General features: G+C 40.2%; 1 protein-coding gene across 1 annotated transcript in view; it reads right to left on the reverse strand.

The window, feature by feature from the left end:
* The window catches only part of LOC145999023 (guanylate cyclase 32E), a 511,534-nt gene that overhangs the window by 210,651 nt on the left and 277,949 nt on the right, over positions 1-22,934 (reverse strand). Inside the window, exon 5 of the mRNA XM_083135915.1 lies at positions 3,973-4,050. Coding sequence (XP_082992041.1) covers positions 3,973-4,050 — 78 coding nt within the window. The remainder of the gene's footprint in view (positions 1-3,972; positions 4,051-22,934) is intronic.

Raw genomic sequence — 22,934 nt, forward strand, 5'->3', positions numbered from 1 at the left:
ATCTGGGTGAAACTGCATGAAAAGCTGGCCCGGAGTAGAGATAGTACAGAGACAGGACAAGCCTCGATCTCGTCAACAAATTCCAGACAAAATAGAGGAGACTCCTCGAGACGAGATTCACAGTCTCGTTCGAGACTGTGACACGCTCTATGATGAGACCTCTTTAGACATATCAAGCGTGTAATTGATTGATTGATTCATAGACAGGTCATATATTACGTTTGCGTTTGACTGCCACGCAGGAGATCCGCTTCGATTCCAAGGGTTACATTCCTCCTACGCAATCTATCCTACCACTCATTGCACCACAAATTTCCTTTTTTTCTTTCTTTCTCATTTTGATCTCGTAAATTAATGAAAATGAAGGACGAACAACTGAATGTTCATGCCGCCCTCGTTGGGTTTCGTGACTTTTGAAACACACTGCAGAACCAACACCTAACGTTGACTTGTAGGCACAAGAGACGACAGCCCAATTTCGATTGAATATATGTCCGATTTATCTGTCCACAATATTTTATTTTTATATCTATTGAAGTTCCCGAGAGCGTTCCTATGCACAAAAAGTATCCACAAGTCGTGCAAATTGGATGCTAGGAGAAGAACCCTAAACCAGCCCCCCCCCCTCCACCCGAACCTAACCGCGTAAGCATTATTAGATGTTTGCTTAATTGTAAAAATAATTCGCGTATGTAGGTTAGGTTTGGTACACTGCATTTCTTTTAATAGTTACGTGATGTGAAATGTCCATAGATTAGATCAATATTTGGAAGATACCGCCAATAAGAATATTTGTACAGGCCTACTGTTTGGAACTCTGTAAACACGACACGTCAGTTGATAAACGATGAATTCATTAGAGAAAACAAGATTCTTCCATCCGTAACTTTTTGATCGATCCTCGTGCATCGAAGCAAAACTAAGCTCTTCCACCTTGTCAGTAAAAACGAGCTTGTATCAAAATATAGTGCGATTCTGATACAATTTTGCACTTTTAAATTAAAGAACGTCGACCAATATAGCCCGACTGTCGTCCCATATTGCCCGTGGCGACATCTGTTTCTCGCTCGAGCGGCGATCGGTTCCACTAGTCTTGATGTGAACGCGCAACAGGTTGTGGAGAAACAAAAACACTGCGCGCTTGGGGCAAGTTGGAGGGTAAACAACAGGAATCTTTCTCGCGGGTTGGAACAACCTTGTCGTGGCCAGGGACGTTGCCAAAAGGCCAGAGGACCCACTCTGTACCTGTAAAAACTACTGCGAAGTTCTTAACCCTAGCTTACCGAGGGGCTGTCAAGCCCACCCCCTCTATTTTTTCGATTTTTCAACTGACATTTTTTATAAAAAAATGAAGATACATTAACATTGTTTCCTAGGGTTTTCCCAATACTTCTGTATTACTTTTGTTCATATTGTAAATGTAACTAACTCTCTAGCCTTCTTAAACCCGAAGGTTTATGGCCGCAGCAACACAAGCCTTCCATCTGTCCCTATCCTGGGCAAGATCAATAAAATATTTTCCATCCATACCGATCCCTCCGTTATCCCTCCATCTTCGTCCTGGCCTTCCTACAGGTCTCTTACCATCAGGTTTCCCAACAAGAATCCTGTAAACTCTGCTTTCCTTTCCCATTCGTGCCACATGGCCTGTCCACCTAAGTCTTCTTGATTTAATTATTCTGATATCTGGACATGAATACAAATTATGTACTTCTAAATTATGTATCCTTGTCCGTACATCTGTTTCCTCATCCCTTTTAGGTCCAAATAGTTTTCTAAGGATTTTATTTTCAAAAACTTAATTTATGTTCCTCTTATAATGTAAGTTGCCAAGTTTCACATCCATATAATACTACAGGCAAAATTACTGTTTCATATATTTTAACTTTTATTTTCTTAGATATACTAGAAGATAAAAGTTTATGAAGAGAAAAGTAACACGTATTCCCTGAATTAAACCTGTTTTGTATTTCCTCTTTAATCATTTTCATTTGTTAGTACGAGTGTTACTCGTAAGTACTTGAATTTGGAAACTGGTTCAAACGAGTTGTTATCAATAATTAAATTTTGATTATTACCTAACACTTTGTTTAGGCCTGTAAGGATATATTTAGTTTTCTCGTTGCTAACCTCAAAATTTTAGGATCATTCTTAATTGTATTTACACCATCCCCTAATAAGTCTACATCATCTGCATATGCTAACAACTGAGTCATACCATTTGATTTAAGTCCTTCATTAGTTTCTTTTACCTTCCTAACAGCATATTCTAAGGCAAAATCATGAATTGTAAATTTGTCAGACATATTAATACCTACACGAAATTTACTTTCCGTTTCATTATAGCATATTTTTATCATACTAACAAGCTTCTTAGGTATTCCAAACTCGACTAATATATTATATAATTTATCTCTTTTGACCGAATCATATGCTTTTTTGAAATCAATGAATAGCTGATGGACCCTTTGATATATTCCCACTTTTTCTCAAGTGTCTGTCTGATGAGAAAAATTTGATCTGTAGTTGATCTGCTACGTTTAAATCCACATTGATAATCACCTATAATTTCATTAGCATATGGGGTTAGTCTTGTTAAAAGAATGTTAGATAATATTTTATATGTTGTTGAGAGAAGAGAAATTCCACGGTAATTATTGCAGTTCATTTTATCACCTCTTTTAAACACAGGAACAATTATGGATTCTTTCCACTGTTGAGGTATTTCTTCTAAATTCCATATTAAACAAATTAATTTATGAATTTGACATATTAATGAATTTCCACCATATTTAATTAACTCTGCTGGTATTAAATCAATGCCAGGTGCATTGTTATTCTTTAGCCTTTTAATAGTATCTTTCATTTCAGTCAAGTTAGGTTCTGGAATTAAAGGTTCTACTGTGTGTGCGTCATTTACATCTGATTTATCTCCTACATGAAGATTTAAGAGGTCATTAAAGTAGTTCTTCCATCTATTTGCAGTTTTTATCTTTTATCAAGTTTACTTTAGGTTGCCACCCCTTTCTAAATCCATTTACACCTTTATATAAATATCTGATATTTTTATTTTTGATGTTTGTTTCAATTTCGTTAATTTTGCTTTTAAAGCAATCCCTTTTCTTACTACTAAATGTGTGGTTAACTTCTCGCTTTATTCTATTATAATTGTTTAAATTATATACATTTGTATCATCAGAGTTACTTAACCACTTAAGTCTACCCTGATTTCTCATTTCAATTAGATTATAACATTCATTACAATAGGAGGCAAAATGCACTGTGGGCCTATCAGGCGCCATCTTTAAATGCATGTCATTCGAGGTACTCATACCAGTAGGAACCCATCAGTTATGTTAAAAAACGATCTAGACAATATGAAGGTGCACGAATTATGTGGTGGGGATGGTTGGAGCGGGAGATGGGGGTCAGGAGGTATATACGGTATGCGCCAAAATATACAGTACTGAAACTCGCGCATCTCGAACACGTGGTTGCGTTTGTCGACGGGGCATAGCTCCAGCTGCACGTGTTCGCAGTAGTGAAAAGGAAGTTGTGTTGTGCAGTTGTAGTTGGAAATGGGTCTCTCGACGGAGGGAAAAGTATTAATAGTTGAGCATTATTTCCGCTCATACGGAAGCGGTCGTGAAGGTGGACCGAGTTTGAAAAAGGTGACTGCTCTATATGCAACCCAAATGTCAATCGTCCACTCCACATGCCCTAACCTAACCTAACCTTAGGTTTCCTGATAGTTATGCAACCCAAAAGGCACTATTGTTATTTGGGTTGCATATAGACCAGTCACTATATTGTAACATGTCTTATTCTTTTGTTCATCTTTTCATTTCAGTACTGTATATTTTGGCGCATACTGTACAATGCTGTAGGTTTTTGTGACAGATTACTTGAGCAATTTCTTCTCTATCTATGAAAATCCAACACAAAAGTAACGAAAGAAGTTTTAACTCTTACCTTTTGCCAAGAGGCCCAGTTCCTTCATGACAACCATCAGGCCAAGATACTCGTCATGGTGTCCCAAGATGACATATACTGCAAAGACAAGAAGCGAGTATTTAAAGTCTGGATCAGGACAAGGCGATGCTTAGCTTACGACAAACTAATCACAATTCTCTATCTCTGTGTACCCAATTAGAAGTTGAAGATCAGGACATTATTAATAAATCTATTTTATCTCATCTTTGTTTGTGAAGAGCATATTTCTAGCATTCAGGTCTTCCTTCACCTTCTGACAAGGGTGGGAAACAAATCACGATACACTCGGTGATTTCAAAACCTTAACAGCCATCTAGAATTTGAATAGAATATACTAGCTATATGAACATCTCAGGTCAAAATTACTGTCAAATTTCACTTCATTTCAAAGTGTATCAAATATTTATTTCTATTAGCTGGAGACATATTTTTGTTTAAATTGAAGACAGTGATGATTCATATTATCCTTTCAAGCATCTAACTTGGCAATTCCAAGAAATCACTATGATAACAAACTACTCCTCCCCAACACACACACACACACACATACATACATACAGACAGACAGACAGACGGACAGAGAGACTCCCTGTTCGAAGGAAAGAATTGAAACTAAAAAGTCCACTTTAAATGAACATTTTTGTTTTCCACTTCGATAATATCAGCCAACATTATGTTCGTATGCTTTTAAATTAAATATTGTGTAGTTTAATTCCAACCATATTACATTAACAGTACTTTAATAAGGATTTTATAGTCCTTAAATAGGTGCGTAGAAAACGTATGTAACTAAAGTAAGGTATATGTTCACCTAGAAGAGACAAATTATAAATTTACACGCATTTTAACAACATTAAAAGCAAGCAGTAACGTGTTAATAGTCAATAACACACACACAGAGGAGAATATAAATACAGCATACACATATTAATACCAACATTTATATAAAACTAGCTCATTACCCGGCGTTGCCCCGGTATATATTTATCCCAATCTTGTATTAGACAGGAAAATAATGAATTCTAACTATAGTGTAAAATGTAACTAATTTTAAATGTGATCGTGAATGTCAGCAATTAGCTTAGCGACTCCGAAAACTATGGATTCGACACAAATCTAGGTCATTTGTGGCATTTTATTTTTCACCCCCTCTCACCCCCTCATCCATGCCGCTAGGTGATGAACTTTGAGTTGAACCGCATTGGGGGTGTCAGGAAAACTATGGACTCCATTCGCAACACAGCCTGAATGTTAGACCACCCGAGTAACACTATCGTTGTGCGGATTGCATAGAGTCACGGATGTCTGTTTATGCGGAATTTAATATCGGTGGTTCTCGATTATTTTTACATGTCGCCCCTTTCAACCCCACCCCTAGGGGTGCCAGGGGTGTCTTACTCCCACAGTATTTATTTCCAGATTGCAATTGATACGTGTACCAAGGTTGGTTGAAATTGATCCAGGCGTTCGAGAGTTATGCCGGAACAAACAAATATACACACCCACACGCACACACATCCATCCATTTATATATATAATAAAAATATAGAAGATAGAATTATTATGCATCATTGCATAATAATCTATTGTATTCTGTAGTAAACTGATTCTAGTAAAACTAGCATAGCTTGATGCCAGTGTGTGTTTGTATAAATATTTTGTGTAGCGTCATATCTACGAATTGCTATTTTTCTTACTCTGGTTTGTCTATTGGGAAGGTTACATGTACGAGTATATTCATTGTTTTCTGTGATATATATTGTGATGATTGGTTTAGTTTATTTTACTTCGTATTTCTGCCTCTTTTAGCTAATCGCGAAGCTGAGAATGATATGATGAAATTGATGAAGGGACACGCAAAGAACACCCATGCACAGACCGAGATTCGAACCCGGGACCCCTGGCGTCCTAGTCCAGTGTGATAACAACTCTACCACTGAGGCCACCTGATATAATGTATTGATAGATATATACCTGCTATCGTTAATTGTACAGGGGCTGCATATACAGCGTTATTAAAAAAAGAATGGTACAAAAGTAAGGTTAATTTATTTTTAAGCAATTCTGGTGGGAAATAAAAAAAAGGAAGGTTGTAAATTTATAGCCTGTGATTGTAGTTGACGTAAAATCCGCTAGAGGCGCTACTTGTTGATAGCTAAAATGGCAACAACGAAGGTAGAGCAAGCATATTGCATAATGGAATTTGCACGAACAGGGGCAGTTGTTACAGTTCAGAGAGACTTTCCTGCGAAATTCAGGACATCTTCTTATGGAGGTTTGTGAAAGACGCTGTGTACGTTCCTCCAATACCACAGGACCTGGATAATTTAAAGCAGCGCATCTCTCATGCAGTGAAGATGATTAAAAGGGCTCGGAAGATGAAGACCTATAAATTGCCCAAGAAAAAAGACCTATAAAAAGACGTAAAAATATCAAAAAAATGACCTGAAAACGGAAAAAAGGACGTATAAATGTGATCCAAATTAATTAATAACTTCAGTTTTAGTTACATATTTAATGTATATGGTCGTATACACCATGCTGAAAGCTTCAAAACAAGAGAAAGTTGCCAACAGCGCGACCTTCCAGACAAGTTACGGTTAAAGGACCTTGTACCGTACCTGCTTCAATCGTCCAAAAATGTTTTTCTCTCGTTCAAATATATTTATTTATTTATTTACTACAGATTCGAATTTATAATGGGCAGTAGGAACGTAGTCGAAAGAAGGTGAAGTTGCAAAAAAAAAGCCGTTAAGACCTAAAAAAGGATAAAAAAGGACCAATAAGCCAAAAAACGCCGAAAAAGGCAAAAAAGGACAAATAAAACCCACCTTTTTCTGGCCTACAATGACCCAAGGCGAAGAGGGACAATTACGCACCAGGCATGCATTTATTCCAATATCGTCGGAATGAGCAATGCTACTAAAAAGATCTCCGCCAGAAATGAGTATGAATTTCTCCCCATGTGTCAAGTGGAAGCGGTTTCCTAAGTTGATTATTAAGCCTTATACGATTTTTGAAAAATATGATGAATTAGTATTTACCGAATCCCATGTATTTCTTATGAGACATCAACTTCAACTTCAAGTTACGGCTCATCAAATGGGAGTTTCGACTTTTCCTACTACTATGACATAGTTCAACGTGTCCTTTTTCCGTCCATGTACTTTTCTACGTCATCGGATGTTTGATATTCCCGAGAGAACGAATAAAATAATGGTCCCATAAGCCTAGTGCATTTCTCCTTGCCTCCTACGGCCATCCTGGCAGTGTTGCCAAACCTGATGTGCGTAATAGAGCTAAATTTCACCATTAATATAGGTAAAGAGGACTTTCAAGGAGCTAGATTAACGAAGGCTGCATAAAGTGCCTACTAGGGTAATTTTAGTTGTCAGAGGGGTAGGGGTGCTGCTATTACCGTTAGCTGTAAAGTGATGGCAATTTATTCTTAGTTTTCACCGCCTAGATTTGGCGGCATCACCCATCTCAATAATCCAATGATGTTAATATAAAATCGAAAATAAAGGGTTCCCGGATAACAAAATTGTCATCTTCATCTTAGCCACAGCGCTATATATAAAAATACATGGGGAGGAAAGAAGAGGTGGGTGACGCAGCCTATAGCTATACGAATATCACGTCACGTGCAAAATCTACACTCATGGCAAAAGTTGGTATTTATGGGCCGGAGTCAGTGGTGGCATCATAGTGGGGCAGAGGGCGGGTGCCACAGTTCACAGTCAAACGAGTACACGAAAGAGCCAGATCTGGCTCCAAAAGAGCGAAGTTGGCAACAGTGATCAGCAGCTGCCCCAGCGAGAAAGACCTACGGGAAATTGTCCTTCCCTACTGATAATCGAGGATATGTTGGAACGCGTCTGGCAAGAAATGGATTATCGTTTTAACATCTGCCGTGTTACCCAGGGTGTTCATATCCAACATTTGTAATTGCCGAGGTAATCCTCTTTTGTATCTCCTTTCACTTAAAAATAAATTAATCTTACTTTTGTACCATTCTTTTTTAATAACGCTGTATATAAACAGTACAAATCGCATTATTTTGTAAACGGGTATAGTTCCATTTATTCACTGAGCACAATTGAGATTTACCTTTTCTGCTATTAACGTTCTTACATATTCAGTTGTAACATACATAGCAATAATAATAATAATAATAGGAGCCACAGACTTTGTACGTGGGAGGGCGGGAGTAGTCGTCGAGGCCTTTTAAAGAACCAGCCCTCTCCCCCCGCCCAGGTGTCATATTACACCAAATGGGACCAGTGGATGGTTCATTTCACACCTCTCATCGCCACTTCCCCTTCCGCTTAGCAGGGTTCTGCCAAGATGGCTGCCAAGAACAACCGTCCGAAGAGAGAGCGACGACGACAGCATGTGTTGACGGGCGGGAGACGTTTCGGGATTACCTGAGCGTGTTGCAATCTCCGCACCCCCCGCTCCCTTATCTCAGAAATCTGACGGAGGAGTTATGAGGATGCTATGTTCGTGTCAGGGAACGGCTTTCCCTATCGGACCGGACATTTCTGTTCGTAATCGCGCGAAGGTGTTGCGGAGAACGACTGAAAATTTGGCAGCATCAGAAAGAGAATGTTGATGCAGGTTCTGGATTGAAGAGCGAAAAAAAGGAACGTTCTACAAGCTCTTGTCCCACCCGTTCTCGCTTTGCGAGCAAATTGAGAGAGAGAGAGAGAGAGAGAGAGAGAGAGAGAGATGATGGAAATACAGGTGGAAAAGGGATAAAATGGAAAGAAAAAGACAAGATAGAAATTGAAAAGAAAAGGGTTTGGAAAAGGAGGACGCATAGAAAGGAAAGGGGAGAGATGGAGAGAAAGAAAATTGTAGACGGAAAGAAAAAAGGGGAGATGGAGAAAGAAGAGGGGAAGAGATGGAAAGAGAAAAGTAGAAAGAGTGGAGATGAAAGGAGAGAGAATGGGAAGAAAAAAGTAGAAAGGTTGAAGGGGAAAGGAGAGAGAATGGGAAGAGAAAAGTAGAAAGAGTGAAGGGGAAAGGAGAGAGAATGGGAAGAGAAAAGTAGAAAGAGTGAAGGGGAAAGGAGACAGAATGGAAAGGGAAAAGTAGAAAGAGTGGAGGGGAAAGGAGACAGAATGGAAAGAGAAATGTAGAAAGAGTGGAGGGGAAAGGAGACAGAATGGAAAGAGAAATGTAGAAAGAGTGGAGAGGAAAGAAGAGAGAAGGGAAAGAGTGGAGAAATGGAGAGAGAGAATGGAAAGAAAAGTAGAAAGAGTGGAGAAAAGGAGAGAGAGAATGGAAAGAGAAAAGTAGAAAGAGTGGAGAAAAGGAGAGAGAGAATGGAAAGAGAAAGAGTGGAGAGGAAAGGAGAGAGAGAATGGGAAGAGAAAAGCAGAAAGAGTGGAGAGAAAAGGAGAGAGATAATGGGAAGAGAAAAGTAGAAAGAGTGGAGAGGAAAGGAGAGAGATAATGGGAAGAGAAAAGTTGGCGAGGAGAGGAAAGGAAAGAGAAAAGTAGAAAGAGTGGAGAAGAAAGGAGAGAGAGAATGGAAAGAGAAAAGTAGAGAAAGTGGAGAGGAGAGGAAAGGAAAGAGAATGGAAAGAGAAAAGTAGAAAGAGTGGAGAGGAAAGGAGAGAGAATGGGAAGAGAAAAGTAGAAAGAGTGGAGAGGAAAGGAGAGAGAATGGAAAGAGAAAAGTAGAAAGAGTGGAGGTGGAGAAGAAAGGAGAGAGAGAATGGAAAGAGAAAAGTAGAGAAAGTGGAGAGGAGAGGAAAGGAAAGAGAATGGAAAGAGAAAAGTAGAAAGAGTGGAGAGGAAAGGAGAGAGAGAATGGAAAGAGAAAAGTAGAAAGAGTGGAGAGGAAAGGAGAGAGATATATTGGAAAAAGGGGAGACATACAAAGGAAAGGGGAGGGATGGAGAGAAAAAAATGGGAGATGGAAAAAGAAAAAGGTAGAGATTGAAAAAAGGGGAGACGTGGAAAGAAAAATGGGAGAAGGAAAGAAGAAGAAATAAAATGATAAATTGAAAGAAGGAAGGGAAGAGATGGAAAAGAAGAGAGAATGAAAAGACAATAGGAGAAAGAGGGATTAGAGAAAGAGGGATTAGAGGAAATAAAGTGATGAGAAGGAAAACGATAGAGATGCAAAGAGAAAAGAAGAAATGAAATTTGAAAGGGGGCATAAAAAAGGAAACAGAAAGGGAGAAGGAAGGATCTGTAGATCCCTTACCTCAACAGTCAAATGACAAAGAAACGTCGATTGCACGTTCTCATAAACGCCAATCTACCCTTACGTTGAGCAAACCTTGCACAGAACTAGAGCTGGAAATCGAAATGTTGAGCAGAGAAGGAGAATTTCGGCGCCGCATCTTCTGCGAAACCTGTCACGGACATTAAATCTGGTTCTTTACACCTGAAATAAATCTGCGAGGTTCTTTTCTCGCAGACGTCTCTCTCAGTTACAATGGCGGTCGTCCAGAAAGACGATGCATTGGAATTTCTCGTCATGACCGACTGCGACAGCGCCATCTGTATGGCTTCTAGGTTCCAATTTCGTCATCGTCCAGGCTTCTTCCTTCTCAATGGATTATCGATCACTTCTCATCTTTAGCTCCGGATGAAGGTGATAATTAGATACTATCAAAGGCTTAAGCCAGTGGGAAATCGATGAAAATCTCTCTACAGATCGCCAGAACTTTAAACATTATGAAATTCCTTTAAAGGTCCAAGTTTATTAGAAATAATCTTTAATATCCATGCTTTCTTCTTAACCAACCCATTCCCCTGCGGCGGAGCTATATATAGACTCTCCAAATTTGGGCCTTTTTTGCGGAGCGTCTATATATACACGGTATATGAACGGTTTTTGTATTACGGCAAGGCATTTTTAGAGACAACACTTTTTCATGCTATTATTAGTCTATGTGGGCTGCTGGCTTTAGCTATTGGGTTCTGAGTTCCTGAAAAATATCTTTGTTTGCAAAATGGAATTAGAGCCGTGTTGGTCTAGTTCGTTGGGTATTTGACTGCCATGTGGGAGACCCGGGTTCGATTCCTGGGGTGGGTGTTCTGAGGTCGGATTTTTACCGGCCTAGTACCTGCATAAAATGGCTCTGGGGCTCACCCAGCCCCAAATCAATGTGTATCTTGGGGCAACCTTGGAGGGTAAAGGCAGCCGGAGCATGGTGCTGATCACATCACCTCCAAAATGGCCGAGATCGAGAATATGTAGAGGGGGTGTGGGGCCCTACCCTCCACATCTTCTAAAAGTGCCTTCAAGGCATAGTCCTGCATGCAGGGGGAACCTTACCTAATGTGGAATGTTTATTTGCGGCAGAGTCTTTTTATAGATTTTTTATAGTTAGTTTTGCCTTATTTACGATGACACGAATTTGCGGTTGCATATATAAGATGATTTTTTTGTCGTACTTCCCTTCAACGTCGCCGCAGGGAAGGGGTTAAACTCTATAAATGATGAATTAGGTCATTTCACGTCGCTTTTATGTCACTTTTGGGCGTGTAAAGCACGCAAAAGTCACCTTCACTTCCACGTAGTGCATCCCGGCAACTGATTCCTGCAGGACAACGAGGCTCTGGCGTCCGGACACACGACCAGGATAATCCTTTGTGGGGTCATGCTGTCCTGCGTTTGTACTTGTGTGTGCTGAGTGTCCCTTTAGAGCCTCAGCTTTTACCTTAGGTAAAGGTGATTGTAGCTCTCAGAGACAGTAGTGATTTCGTTCTTGTTAGGTAATGAACGAATGAATGAAAGAACTGATTAAGGGAACACATTTTTTTGTTGTTGTTGTTAGGGACCTGTCCTCAATTTTGTGTCAGTCAAGGGGCTAATGCCCGTATTGCATGACGGGCAAAAATAGCCTATGTGCTATCAATTCTGACACTTTTGGCTAATCGCAACTATGAGGATGAATAATGGAATGGATCATTTCATGTTGTTACTTCTTTAGTATTACTAACACAATTTGGGTAAAAGTATGGTATAATGAAAACACATTTCACTCGTTTATTTCCTAATTATTTACATTTGTACTTACCTCTTATGCATAGCGGAACATTTGTGAACGTGGAATTTTGCTTTTTTCTCTAAAAAAAAGCAATTTTCACGTTACAAGTATTTATTGTTCGTTGCTAATTCGCTTTCGTTACACACAATATGGCGGGCAAATCTTGACTCACGTTGTCTATCGTCAGCCGATATGCAGTGTTTCCAAACTTATTAACCGAAAAATGCCGCACAAACTATTCACAGAAGGTTTTTAAGCGAAAATTGATCCACAAACCATTCACGGAAGGTTAGGTTAGGCAAACATAGAAAATTAAATTGAAAAAAAAATCCCGCTCACCCGTCATCTTGCAAAACTACCGCGTGGTTGCTACACTAACAGGGGGTTACATACTCGAACGCACGGAACATTTGATTCACGTAGTCGACGGTAATGGTGGCACGAGCTATCATGCATAGGAGATATACTAATGTCGAAAAATACATGATTTACCGCCGAATAAGTTGAACGAAGGGAGAAAACACTTCCACGAGCTTCCTAAAGTCCACAGAAACTCAGTTTCAGTAGTTTCTCTGTAAATTTGAAGAAATGTGTTTTCACTATACCATACTCTTACCCACAATTTGTATAATATCACATTAAACACTTGGGTTCGAACATTTCTATATTATAACTCTACAACACATACGTGAAATCAACAATAAGTTACCATGACAATCATGGCTGTATACTTAACTTCCCAACAATAAATACACGACAGATTTGGTTATTTTATGTCGCTTTTCTGCCACTTGTAACTAATCTTGAAGATAATGACTTGGCAGGCGTTGACGTTAACACAAAAACTTGGTACTTTCTCAATAGCTTGCAGCAGCAACGTAAGTTTCTATTTTTAGCAACTCCGTATCAGTAATAACTTCATGAAACTCGACAATGATTTTGGGGTTTCATGAAGTTATGGCCCCGTCTACAATTAGAAAGATTGCGGACAGGCCCGTAGTCAGAATTTATTTTAGGGGGGCTCATCCCTTATGAGCACAGGCGTCGCCAGAAATATTTGCAGAGGCGGGCAGCCACTGATAAACTTGATTAGTAGAAATAATAATGACAATAATAATTATCACCACGGTTGTAATTGCTATTTTACAATAATAACTACTATAAGTTATTAAAAATAAACCAATTTTAATCCAAAGTTATTGTTATTATTTTTATTATTATTATTATATAATTGGAGAGAATTGGCTAATCGATCCACGGTATGAGTGAATTTCCAACACAACTGTTATTGTATTTGGTTATTAACTTTTACACGTTCCGTTAAAAAAAGGCTTTAAATTAAGTTAAGCCCAAAATTTACTCATAAAGTTTATATTGTGTGACCTCTCTTTGGATTAAATGGTAGAATATAAAAATACAACCTGGTTCCTCTATTATACACTAAACTTCTTTTCGATCTAATGTTTAATTCTGCTGAAGAAGTAAATTATAAATATTATAATATTATAAATATTAATTATCACTGTACACTATTTAAATTAAATATTTGTAGGATTTCTGGGGAATGGTTTCAGCCCCCTTAGCCGTCCCCATGGCTAAGTGCCTGATTGCGGACTTTGTTGAGAATTACCACTATGCTACTGGCAACACTGCAGGGAGATAATTTTGTTTGGAGAAATGGTAGAAATAGAGAAGTTTAATGATCCAGACGGGGGGGGGGGGGAGGGGGCTATACCCCAGCAGGTGCCACTCTAGGGAACTGTAAAACTCAGAACCCCCAGAAAACATGCTGACTCAAATGTGGTCTATCATGCTCTAAGAAAAGCCATTGGAATCTCTGTAAACGAAATGGACGCAGTAAAACAGGAAAAATGACCAAAAGATCTTCCGCCAGTCTCCACTTTTCCTCAGGTGCACGGATCAAAGTGAAACAGGCGGAATGTCTCATCAATGGCAGACTGTCCCACGAAATCCCAGTGGCACGGCTTGCGAATCCGGGTTTTGAACTTCTCATCTTGCGTGTAAGTGTTGCCAACTATGTTTTCTATAGTCCTTTTGGGAAACTTCTGGTATCTGGAAACATACTGGAGTTCCCGTGATATCTTAGTAACCCAACTGGCAAAGGTTCCTTACGTGACTGGTTCCATTTCGCATTATAGTCATTGTTGTGCAGTGAAATTTTATCTCCATATACCTCCAGACGTACAAACATATATCCTCCTTATATCTGACACTATTACCACACTTCATTCTTAAGCCACAACCCAAACTCTTGTCCCTCCTATTTGATTAACTTCTCTCTGCCTTGATTACCTTTAATCATATAACCTTCACTCTCACTCTTCACACACTTACGCATAAACAGAACTACACACACATAAACTCACCAAACAACAATACAACATGAGAACACGTCCACACAACGTCACATTTACCAATTCAACCCCTAGCATAATCCCAGCCAAACACACACTATATACCCAAGGAAACGACCGCAAAACAAGTATCTTATCGTATCATTCTAATGAATGATGGGATCGGACCTGCCACTCCCAATGGGTGATGTAGCTAATCATCATCATTCATCCTCATAAATGATGAGAGCACTTGTCATAACGACAAGTTAAATGCTTGGCATCAAGAGGCACAACTGAAATAAAATACCTTAAACTAGATATGGCAAATAGTGACTCGTTGGATTTTAGAACCTTGAACAGAATCATACATGGTAAGGATTAGGATAAATACCTGTCTAGACTTAGAAGAATGATGATGATGAAGTTAATACCGAAGAGTAAAATGAAACTATCCTTTCTCCAGGCTTGGTAGGTAGTTCACCTAAGTCAGGCAGACTGCTCTCATTCTCTGCTTCCCAAAGTGCTCTTGCCTCGGTTTAATCAAATCGAAAAGTGAGTCCTCTGCTAGCTGTCCACTCCTCTAAACCCCTGTCCGTGGAGACTTTCTATACGCTGATACGTGAGATTTTACCTTCCTATTATTGTGAACAGCTTACTCCTTGTTTACCTGTTGTAAACTTTGTAGCCCCAATACATCAGGAAGTGGAAGTCTGCTTAACATTCGACTGTGCATAATTCAAATACCTGAGAGGAGTGGACAGTTGGTGTAAACAAGTGAATGAACCTTGGTGAATTTAAGCTTCTATAGAAAGTTAAAATAAAACAAATGGATTGATACGACATTAACAAACTTTGAAAACCGGGCTAGTTCTGGAGTACCGAACAACCCCGGTACCACATTTTGCTGATTGCATTGTAACATGCAGGACTGGATCTACATGTATTTTTTTGGAACCAAATAAAGTCACGTGGAAAAGGAAAAAAACGGGGGGGGGGCGGGGTGGCCGACATTCCGTGGGAAAGATGTTTTGGTCTTTTGAGGCGCCAGAACATAAGCGTATACCCTCGAATGTATGCGGGTGGAGGCGGGTATCTTCCGGGGGTTCCACCTTTTCTGTAGTGAAATTTTATCTATTTTTCGAAAATTTAACAGTAATTTTAGTAAACTGATTTATAAAATATACCGATTAAAAATAAACACGGGGAAATAACTTGAAAAATTGTAAATTGCTGTATTTCATGAACAAACAGTCGGATTCGATTTAAACTTACGGCAAACGAAATACCCTGTGAGATTTTCTGACAAAATGGTTTCCCGTTCTCTGTATTTTTTTTTATTCTGAGTTTTTAGTCAGCGTGGCAGTTGCAGTGTTGCCATGTTGGCTAGAAAACCTTGAAGATGTTTCCTATTAAGTGAATATTTGCTTGCACATTTCTATCAATTCGTTCGAAAGTTATAGCATGTTCTTTTTGTTTACCTGAAGCCCGGACACCCGGTATATAACTAATACAACTGTAATGTCGGAGGACTAAAATATTCTTACTTCAGTCAAAAGCTGAGGCTGTAAAGGAACACCCAGCACACACAAGGACAGAACACGGAACAGCACACACAGCCCTACAGAGGATTATACTGACCGTAGGTAAAGACGCCATAACCTCGTTAGTCTGCAAAGGCGAAGGCATGGAGGTACCATATGTGTTAGTCTTAGCATCCATTTCATCTGTTCATCATTCAGACTCATCGTCTCGAATAACCGACCAACGTACCTAAAACAAATCTTGCATATTGCTACACTGATCAGCAATATAACTTTTGGAAACTCGTCCTCCAAGCTCAACCGAGAGGAATGGTCCCCGCCACAAGACGAAAGAAAGGGATGAACTTACACGAGTTCCTTGAATTTCAATCATTTCCCGGACCGCACCTTCCTCTTTTTCTCTTCTCCCGTTTCCCACCACTCGCGGGGACGCCATTAAAGGAACGTCTCGTGTATGATGAGGAGGTGCATCATCATGGCGGAGTGGAGACGCTCCGAGCGTCCTCTCATCACGGACGGAGGAAGAATGATCCTCATGTAATGGGACGCTTCGGCGTCTTGGCGACATGACTTCAATCGTAAAGCAGGGGGGAAGAAGATACACGTCGCTGAATTCATATCAGTCAGAGCTGGACAATGCGAACGGTTTTTCCTTTTTTTCTGTATGGAGGTCTCGTGAAGCGTCTAAGAGTGACTAATGCATTTCAATCATATTGGAATCTTAGCATTCAAGATCCCGTATTGAGAAAGGATTGTATTCATTGTGGTGGATTTATAACGCCGGAAGTACAAGAAAATATATAATATCATTCGGTTCCCATGGAAACTAGCCAACCTCCCTTGCTTACCCACTATACAACTCGCAGAAATATACTTGGTTTGTCAAATCCGTCGTATTACTGACAAAATTTAATTTCAGCGTAGCACAATAAGTAAAAAGCTCTTAGCATCTATAGGGTGATTCATAAGTTCCCGACAGTTTTGAAATTTCGATATGTGGGAAATTGTGAAGAATCTGGGCATACTTCTATAGTGGGAGAACACAGTCCATCTTACGCAGTGTAACAAAATGGTCTATATCTTGGAAGCGGATTGTTTTCTTAAATTGGGAATGGGTCGTGTTACATAACAGAAAACATTAGAATTTCACCAGATATCCAATTCTGCAATGCCTTTTTTGTAGCTGTTCAGTGGTGATTAATTCATGTTGAATTGTTGCACTTTTGACAACTGCTTTTAGTTTCAATATCATATCAATCCCTAAGATTATATGTTTATTTTAAAAAGCCTCTCTGAATGCTTCATGTTGACCAGGGCATTCACTTGTTTATCTCAGTTGTCTCAACCTCTGAGGCATGTAAACAATGCACAGTGTTGTACTATGCAAACCTCCTGAGCTATTCAGGAAACAGGTAGTTTCTTCTGCCTATGGAGTCAGCGGTTTGCATAGTGGCAATTAAAAACACGATTCGGCATGGAGGAAGAGCTCCATGGCCTACGGAATATAGAGGTGAGACAAGCTGATAGGGGACTGACTTTGGATTGGAATTGAGGAGAGAGAAGAGGTTAGGAGAGCAGTGGAGCAAAAGTGAGACGACGCGCTGGTCAACCGATAGAGAAGCCAACAAAGGACTTAGTATATTTCTATTCATCGTAATTATCTTCATTCGTCAGATAGATCCTAAAACCCAGCCATGATTCAGGTTCAAAGGTTCACAAAACCCAACGAATGACCATTGTCTTTTCTAGCTGTTAAGTTCCTAAATCTTACTTGTACCTTTCGCATTGCCAAGCGTTAACTCGTCATGCCAATGACGAGTGCTCTCATCATACAGGATGAATGATGAATAGCTTACATCACCCAGCAATTAATTGCAAAGTGACTGTTTCTGATCCCATCATTCTATAGAATGATACGTGGTGGAGGTGCGGGGCATCCATACCTAAGTTTCAGGGACAAATCTCTGAAACGTAGGTACATGCAAACTAAAACAGTGGTTAAATGGTCAATATAAATCTGCAATGTGTTTTATCCTAGCTGTAAAGGTTGGCAAATCGTAAATATGTGTTCTTTTGCTGGTAAACAAATATGCATTAAAACAAAGGAGAAAGACGTCGAAATCATCCCCGAGTCGGAAATTTTGAGTCTCCTCAGCGATCGAGTAGATTGAATCCCGTACGAAGATCCTAACAGTCCAAAGTTCTCCATATGAGTCCCCGGCCCAAATATGGTTACGGTCGCCCTTTCGTCTAATGGCCATTCCTCATTGTCGCTATTAACCTCAACAGGTAGAAAGGAAGCACCAAATACAAATAAACAATGAAACATTATCTTTTTTTGGGAACGAGAGCTTCTGGCAACCGACTTCTTTCGCAAACATATTATTGACAGACACGACTCTTCGTCTCCTCCACTTCTCAGTATTCCGAGAGTCTCTGTTAACATGTTTGCGACGCAAAAGCAAATGAAATGAGGAACCAAGAAAAACAAACAAGCGTCCAGCGGAATGCCACTTGAAATACGAGCTTCAGGAGTCCGAAGAAAACAGTCCTTGAAGAGTCCTCCACGAATGCAGCAGTTCTTGAATTGCTCGCCGGGAGCTGGCTACTCCACTCCAACATCTATCAGGACAAAAAAAAGCAGATCCAGCGCCACGGAAACTTTTCCAATTCTTGACGAAAGAAACAACGTTTTGCTTTCTTGGTTACATTCAAGATTCCAGTGATCTTCTGGAAGGAGAATCTGCATTCTTCGCAGTCCCACAACAGACCAGCTGTGCCACTCTAAGGTTTCAAGTAATTGGCCTCGTGAAAGGGTTTCCAGCCTGGAACTGGAAAAGATCGCCTTTTGAAAGCTCTGGAGGCATGTCTTCTTTCTCTTACCCACGCTCTTGGTACGCAATTTGTCATTGTAGACATATGTCAGGTAACACTTTGAACTAGTCAAAACGGATTTCTTCATTTTTACAGAAGAAACTACTTACGCAAATCACTTTCTGTAGCATTGTTGAAGTTCCCAAATGTATTTTCTGTCATCGTTTCATCATTTGTAGCGATAATTCATGTTTATATGTATAAAAATAACGCAATTGCCGTTGCTTCCATGTACTTCCTCTACGAGAACCGGATGTTCCGTGCGTTTGATGACTTAACCCCCTGTCACTGTTTCCAACCACCCCGTGTTCTTTCAAGAAGTTGACGTGACCCCAAATTTTAAGCTATGCTTGCCTAACCTAACCTAGCTAACCGTGAATGGTTCGTGGGGCTATCCGTGAATGGTTTGTGGGGCTACCCGTGCATGGTTCTAGGACCCCAAATTTTAACTATGCTTGCCTAACCTAACTTTACCGTGAATGGTTCGTGGGGCTATCCGTCAATGGTTATACGATCCTAAATTTTAGGTATTAGCATAATTTCAAACACGGGAAATAATAGAAAATTAATAACACGAAGTAGGTATTGTTTGGTTTAGAAGGTTGGAAACACTGCATAACCACTCCAAATCGACCAAACACAAGCACGATGTGCAATGATCCACGGAAGCGAAAAAAAAGGAACAACAATAATTACTCATAATATGAAAAATTGAAATTATTTTCGTGCGATATTCATAATTACACCTTATAGAATATTACGCAATGCAGAATAAGTAAGTAGCAATGTTGAAAAGGACGAAATAAATGAGATATAGGTGATTTGACTAGATCAAAGTTGTAATATATGTCAGACTGCCTGTGGGTTCACACACTCCCTTCTTCAACTTCTCACCACTTCATGATCATACTTCCCTTCCTTCTGGTTCTTTGAATTACTAAGAACGTGTTAGTGTGTGCATTAGAGTACTGCATGGGACCACTTTCGCTCGCTCAAACTCGTTCGAGCCTCCCACGCTCGAGTGTACCGCACTCGTAGTGGAATGACTGGCAACGTCCCGTATTTTGGAGCCTAATAAGCAACACTTTCAACTTAAAACTCATACATGAAAGGAATCCACTCTATTCAATTACAATTCTAAATCACAATTCCGTATATTATTATGTAAGGCTCAAATCCAATACATGTGAAAGTATGCAACATCTAGACACCGAAATAAAAAATTGATACACATGCTGACAGACCTGCCTAAGCAATTACAAATATTGTATCACAGGGCAATAAGTACGTGTACATCATTGTTCACTTGCCGAAAAGGATAATACCATTCTGCGAAATAATAAAATGCAGTTATAACATTCAATCGAACATCATTTCAATGTGAAAATAATCGTAGAAACATAAAATGTCAGTCTAGGCAGTTTCAGCCCATAATCATCCATTTCATTTTCACATATCTCGGTATGATAAACAAAACTGCATTTTAACATTGAGATGATGATCATGTTCACTTATTTTTCAATTTCACTGCGTCTTTTACTTCACGATCCATATTTGAGGGCTCATTACCATATGACGGAAATGTGTACTAATAGAGTTCGAGTGTATTTCGCTCGTTTCGTCGTTTTTTGCTCGAACCGAAGCACTATCAATTCTGTGTGCCATCTAGCGTTGCCCGTTCGAACTATTTGCGGTTCGAGCGAAAAATGTCATTGCAGCTCTCTAGTGTGCACACAAAATAAGACAACGTGGATCAGGCATTAATAAATGGGTTGACTGGCCTCTTTGGGAACCAAGGCTCTTTTCGTATCGAGGGGCTGGTACAGTGAATCCTACTGCCGCTGTCTTCTACACGCTGTCCCGGGAGACTTCGGAGCAAGCGAACGAAAACAAGTAGACCCGAGAGGGCTCGACCAATGAGCACGCGCGAGAGGGAAAGTGAGTGCATGGAGGGGAAACAGCTACCAGCCGTTTGTAGAAGCGCGCACTGCTTTGCTCCTCCAACTCGTTTTCTCTCCTCTGCCGTTATGCGCGAGTTTGCTCTGCAGATTTCCGAGACAGAGTGTAGGAACATGATAAACGCAAAAAGGCTGGATCGAGTACCAGTTTTCAGATATTTTAGAATTACTTTTTTTTCTATGGTATGGTATGGATGAGGGTGTCAAGAAAGTATCCATGGCAATACTACCGCCATTTGAAGGATGAGGTTTTACACAGACCTTAAAGGAATTCGATGTGCGGGAATGTCGATGCACCTTCGCAATTCTGGCAGTGTCTGTGAAAGTTGAGGAACGTAACATTGTCTATGATGAAACCCCATTGGAAGCAATCGCACCCTGTTAGGTCTGGTGACTGGGGAGACCGCCATCTGAAAAGTCACACAAGACATGCTTGAGAGGGTTTGACGATAATTGCAGTACATCTGTCCTGCTACTCGTTGGGTGAACATCGGACGCATTTAAGGTATGTGTGGAACTTTAAATATTCTTCTTCCAAATGGTGGTAGTACCATGCATTTCTGTCCAGTGTTGGTGAAAAGATCTTACAAAATCGACCAATATTTTGTGCGCACCCTGTATATTTGAAATTAAGTAAGGAGTTTATGAGGTGCATTTTATGATGTGGACTGTTGTGCGGGTCGGAAAGGTGGACAAATGTGGAAGAGATAGGGACAGACTACTTGAGCACCTCGCTTGCACTTGTGGAGGACATAAATCTCTCTCTGTGCAGTGCGAGCTTCCCGCCTGCACACTTCACCTCAAGGACAGTAAGAGGTAAAATTACTGAGGCGGAATGCGTCTCGCGTAACCGCCTCATGTTTCTTCTGCAATACTTTCTGATGCCACACTTCATTGTTACTCATGAATCGGATGAGGAGAGGTTTCCAACTGCACGACCGCGACCGACGAAGCCTCCGCCTTGCTCGTTCCCAGTGGCGGCAGGTGAAAGGGGCTGCAGGACTGCAAATTATATTTTGTTGCCATTAAATATTTATACTTCAGCTATCTTACTGCGTCCCGTTGCGCTGTGTAGATCTTTCAAATTCACTTGGCGCGCGACAAGCGGCAAATTGGTATATGAAGCCGTTTCCCCCTTGGGGACTGTCAGTACATCCCCATGTTAACTCTAATGTTAGCACTGCTTCCACTTCCCTCCATGCTAGGCCCTTGTCAATGCTAAAAAGCGGACTGCATTCATTGCAGTCCAATGTACGGTGGCGCTGCCAAGTGGTAGAAATTGAAAGCTCCCACACTATGATATGGCGACACCGCGCATAAACATGCGATTACCGAGAGAAACAGTGGCCTGCCATATAACGCGTCCTTTTCGCTTGTCAGTAAGTGTGTGATAGTAGAGTTTTCGAATCGATTCAAAGCGTTATTTGTTTTCTGGCAGTAAGTTATATAATCTGGTGTTCTGAATTGTAAATGGTACAAGTAAAATTAATAATTCAGTACAGTATTTTTTTAATGAATGCAGCCCTCCTAACGATAAGTAGCATGAGCTGCCACTGCTCGTTCCCTCCTTTCTGCTCTTCGAACAAACGCTACAGTACCGCTGCTCGCTGTACACGTGAATGCGAAATAGCTATTTCACAAATACGGTGGGTTAACTAGGCCTGAATTCGAAAGAGTTTGAAAAAGCAGTCGGAAAATAATTAAAGAGAATTAAAGTTAATGACTGAAAATAACGTGTAGAGACATACTCTGTCTCGAGAATCTGTGGGGCAAGGCCGCGCATAACAGTAGAAAAGGGGAGAAAGGTAGTGGGCAGAGCAAAGCAGCGCGCTTCCCTTCCAGGCATTTACTTCCCCTCTCAAGCGTTCATTGGTCCAGCCCTCTCGAGTCACTACTTGCGCAGAAGACTTGCATTCGTTCGCATGCTCCACAGGCTCCTGGAACAGCATATAGAAGGAAAGAATACTGAGAGGGACAATAGATGGCCCTGTGAAAGGAAAAATAAAGGATTGTTTGATTTGATGGAAACTGTGAAGAAAATCGGCTGGAGACTGCTGAATACAAATTGTTATATATTTACGAGATAACAATTCACCTTTCAATTCTTCAAGAGCACCACTGCTTTCTTGAGCTTATTTGAGGTGATTAACATGTACAGATTGATTTAACGCCCACAACTACTTATTAAGTAGTAAG

Source organism: Lepisma saccharinum, chromosome 14 (assembly GCF_977018435.1).
Source record: "Lepisma saccharinum chromosome 14, izLepSacc3.1, whole genome shotgun sequence".
In the NCBI taxonomy this organism is placed as follows: domain Eukaryota; kingdom Metazoa; phylum Arthropoda; class Insecta; order Zygentoma; family Lepismatidae; genus Lepisma; species Lepisma saccharinum.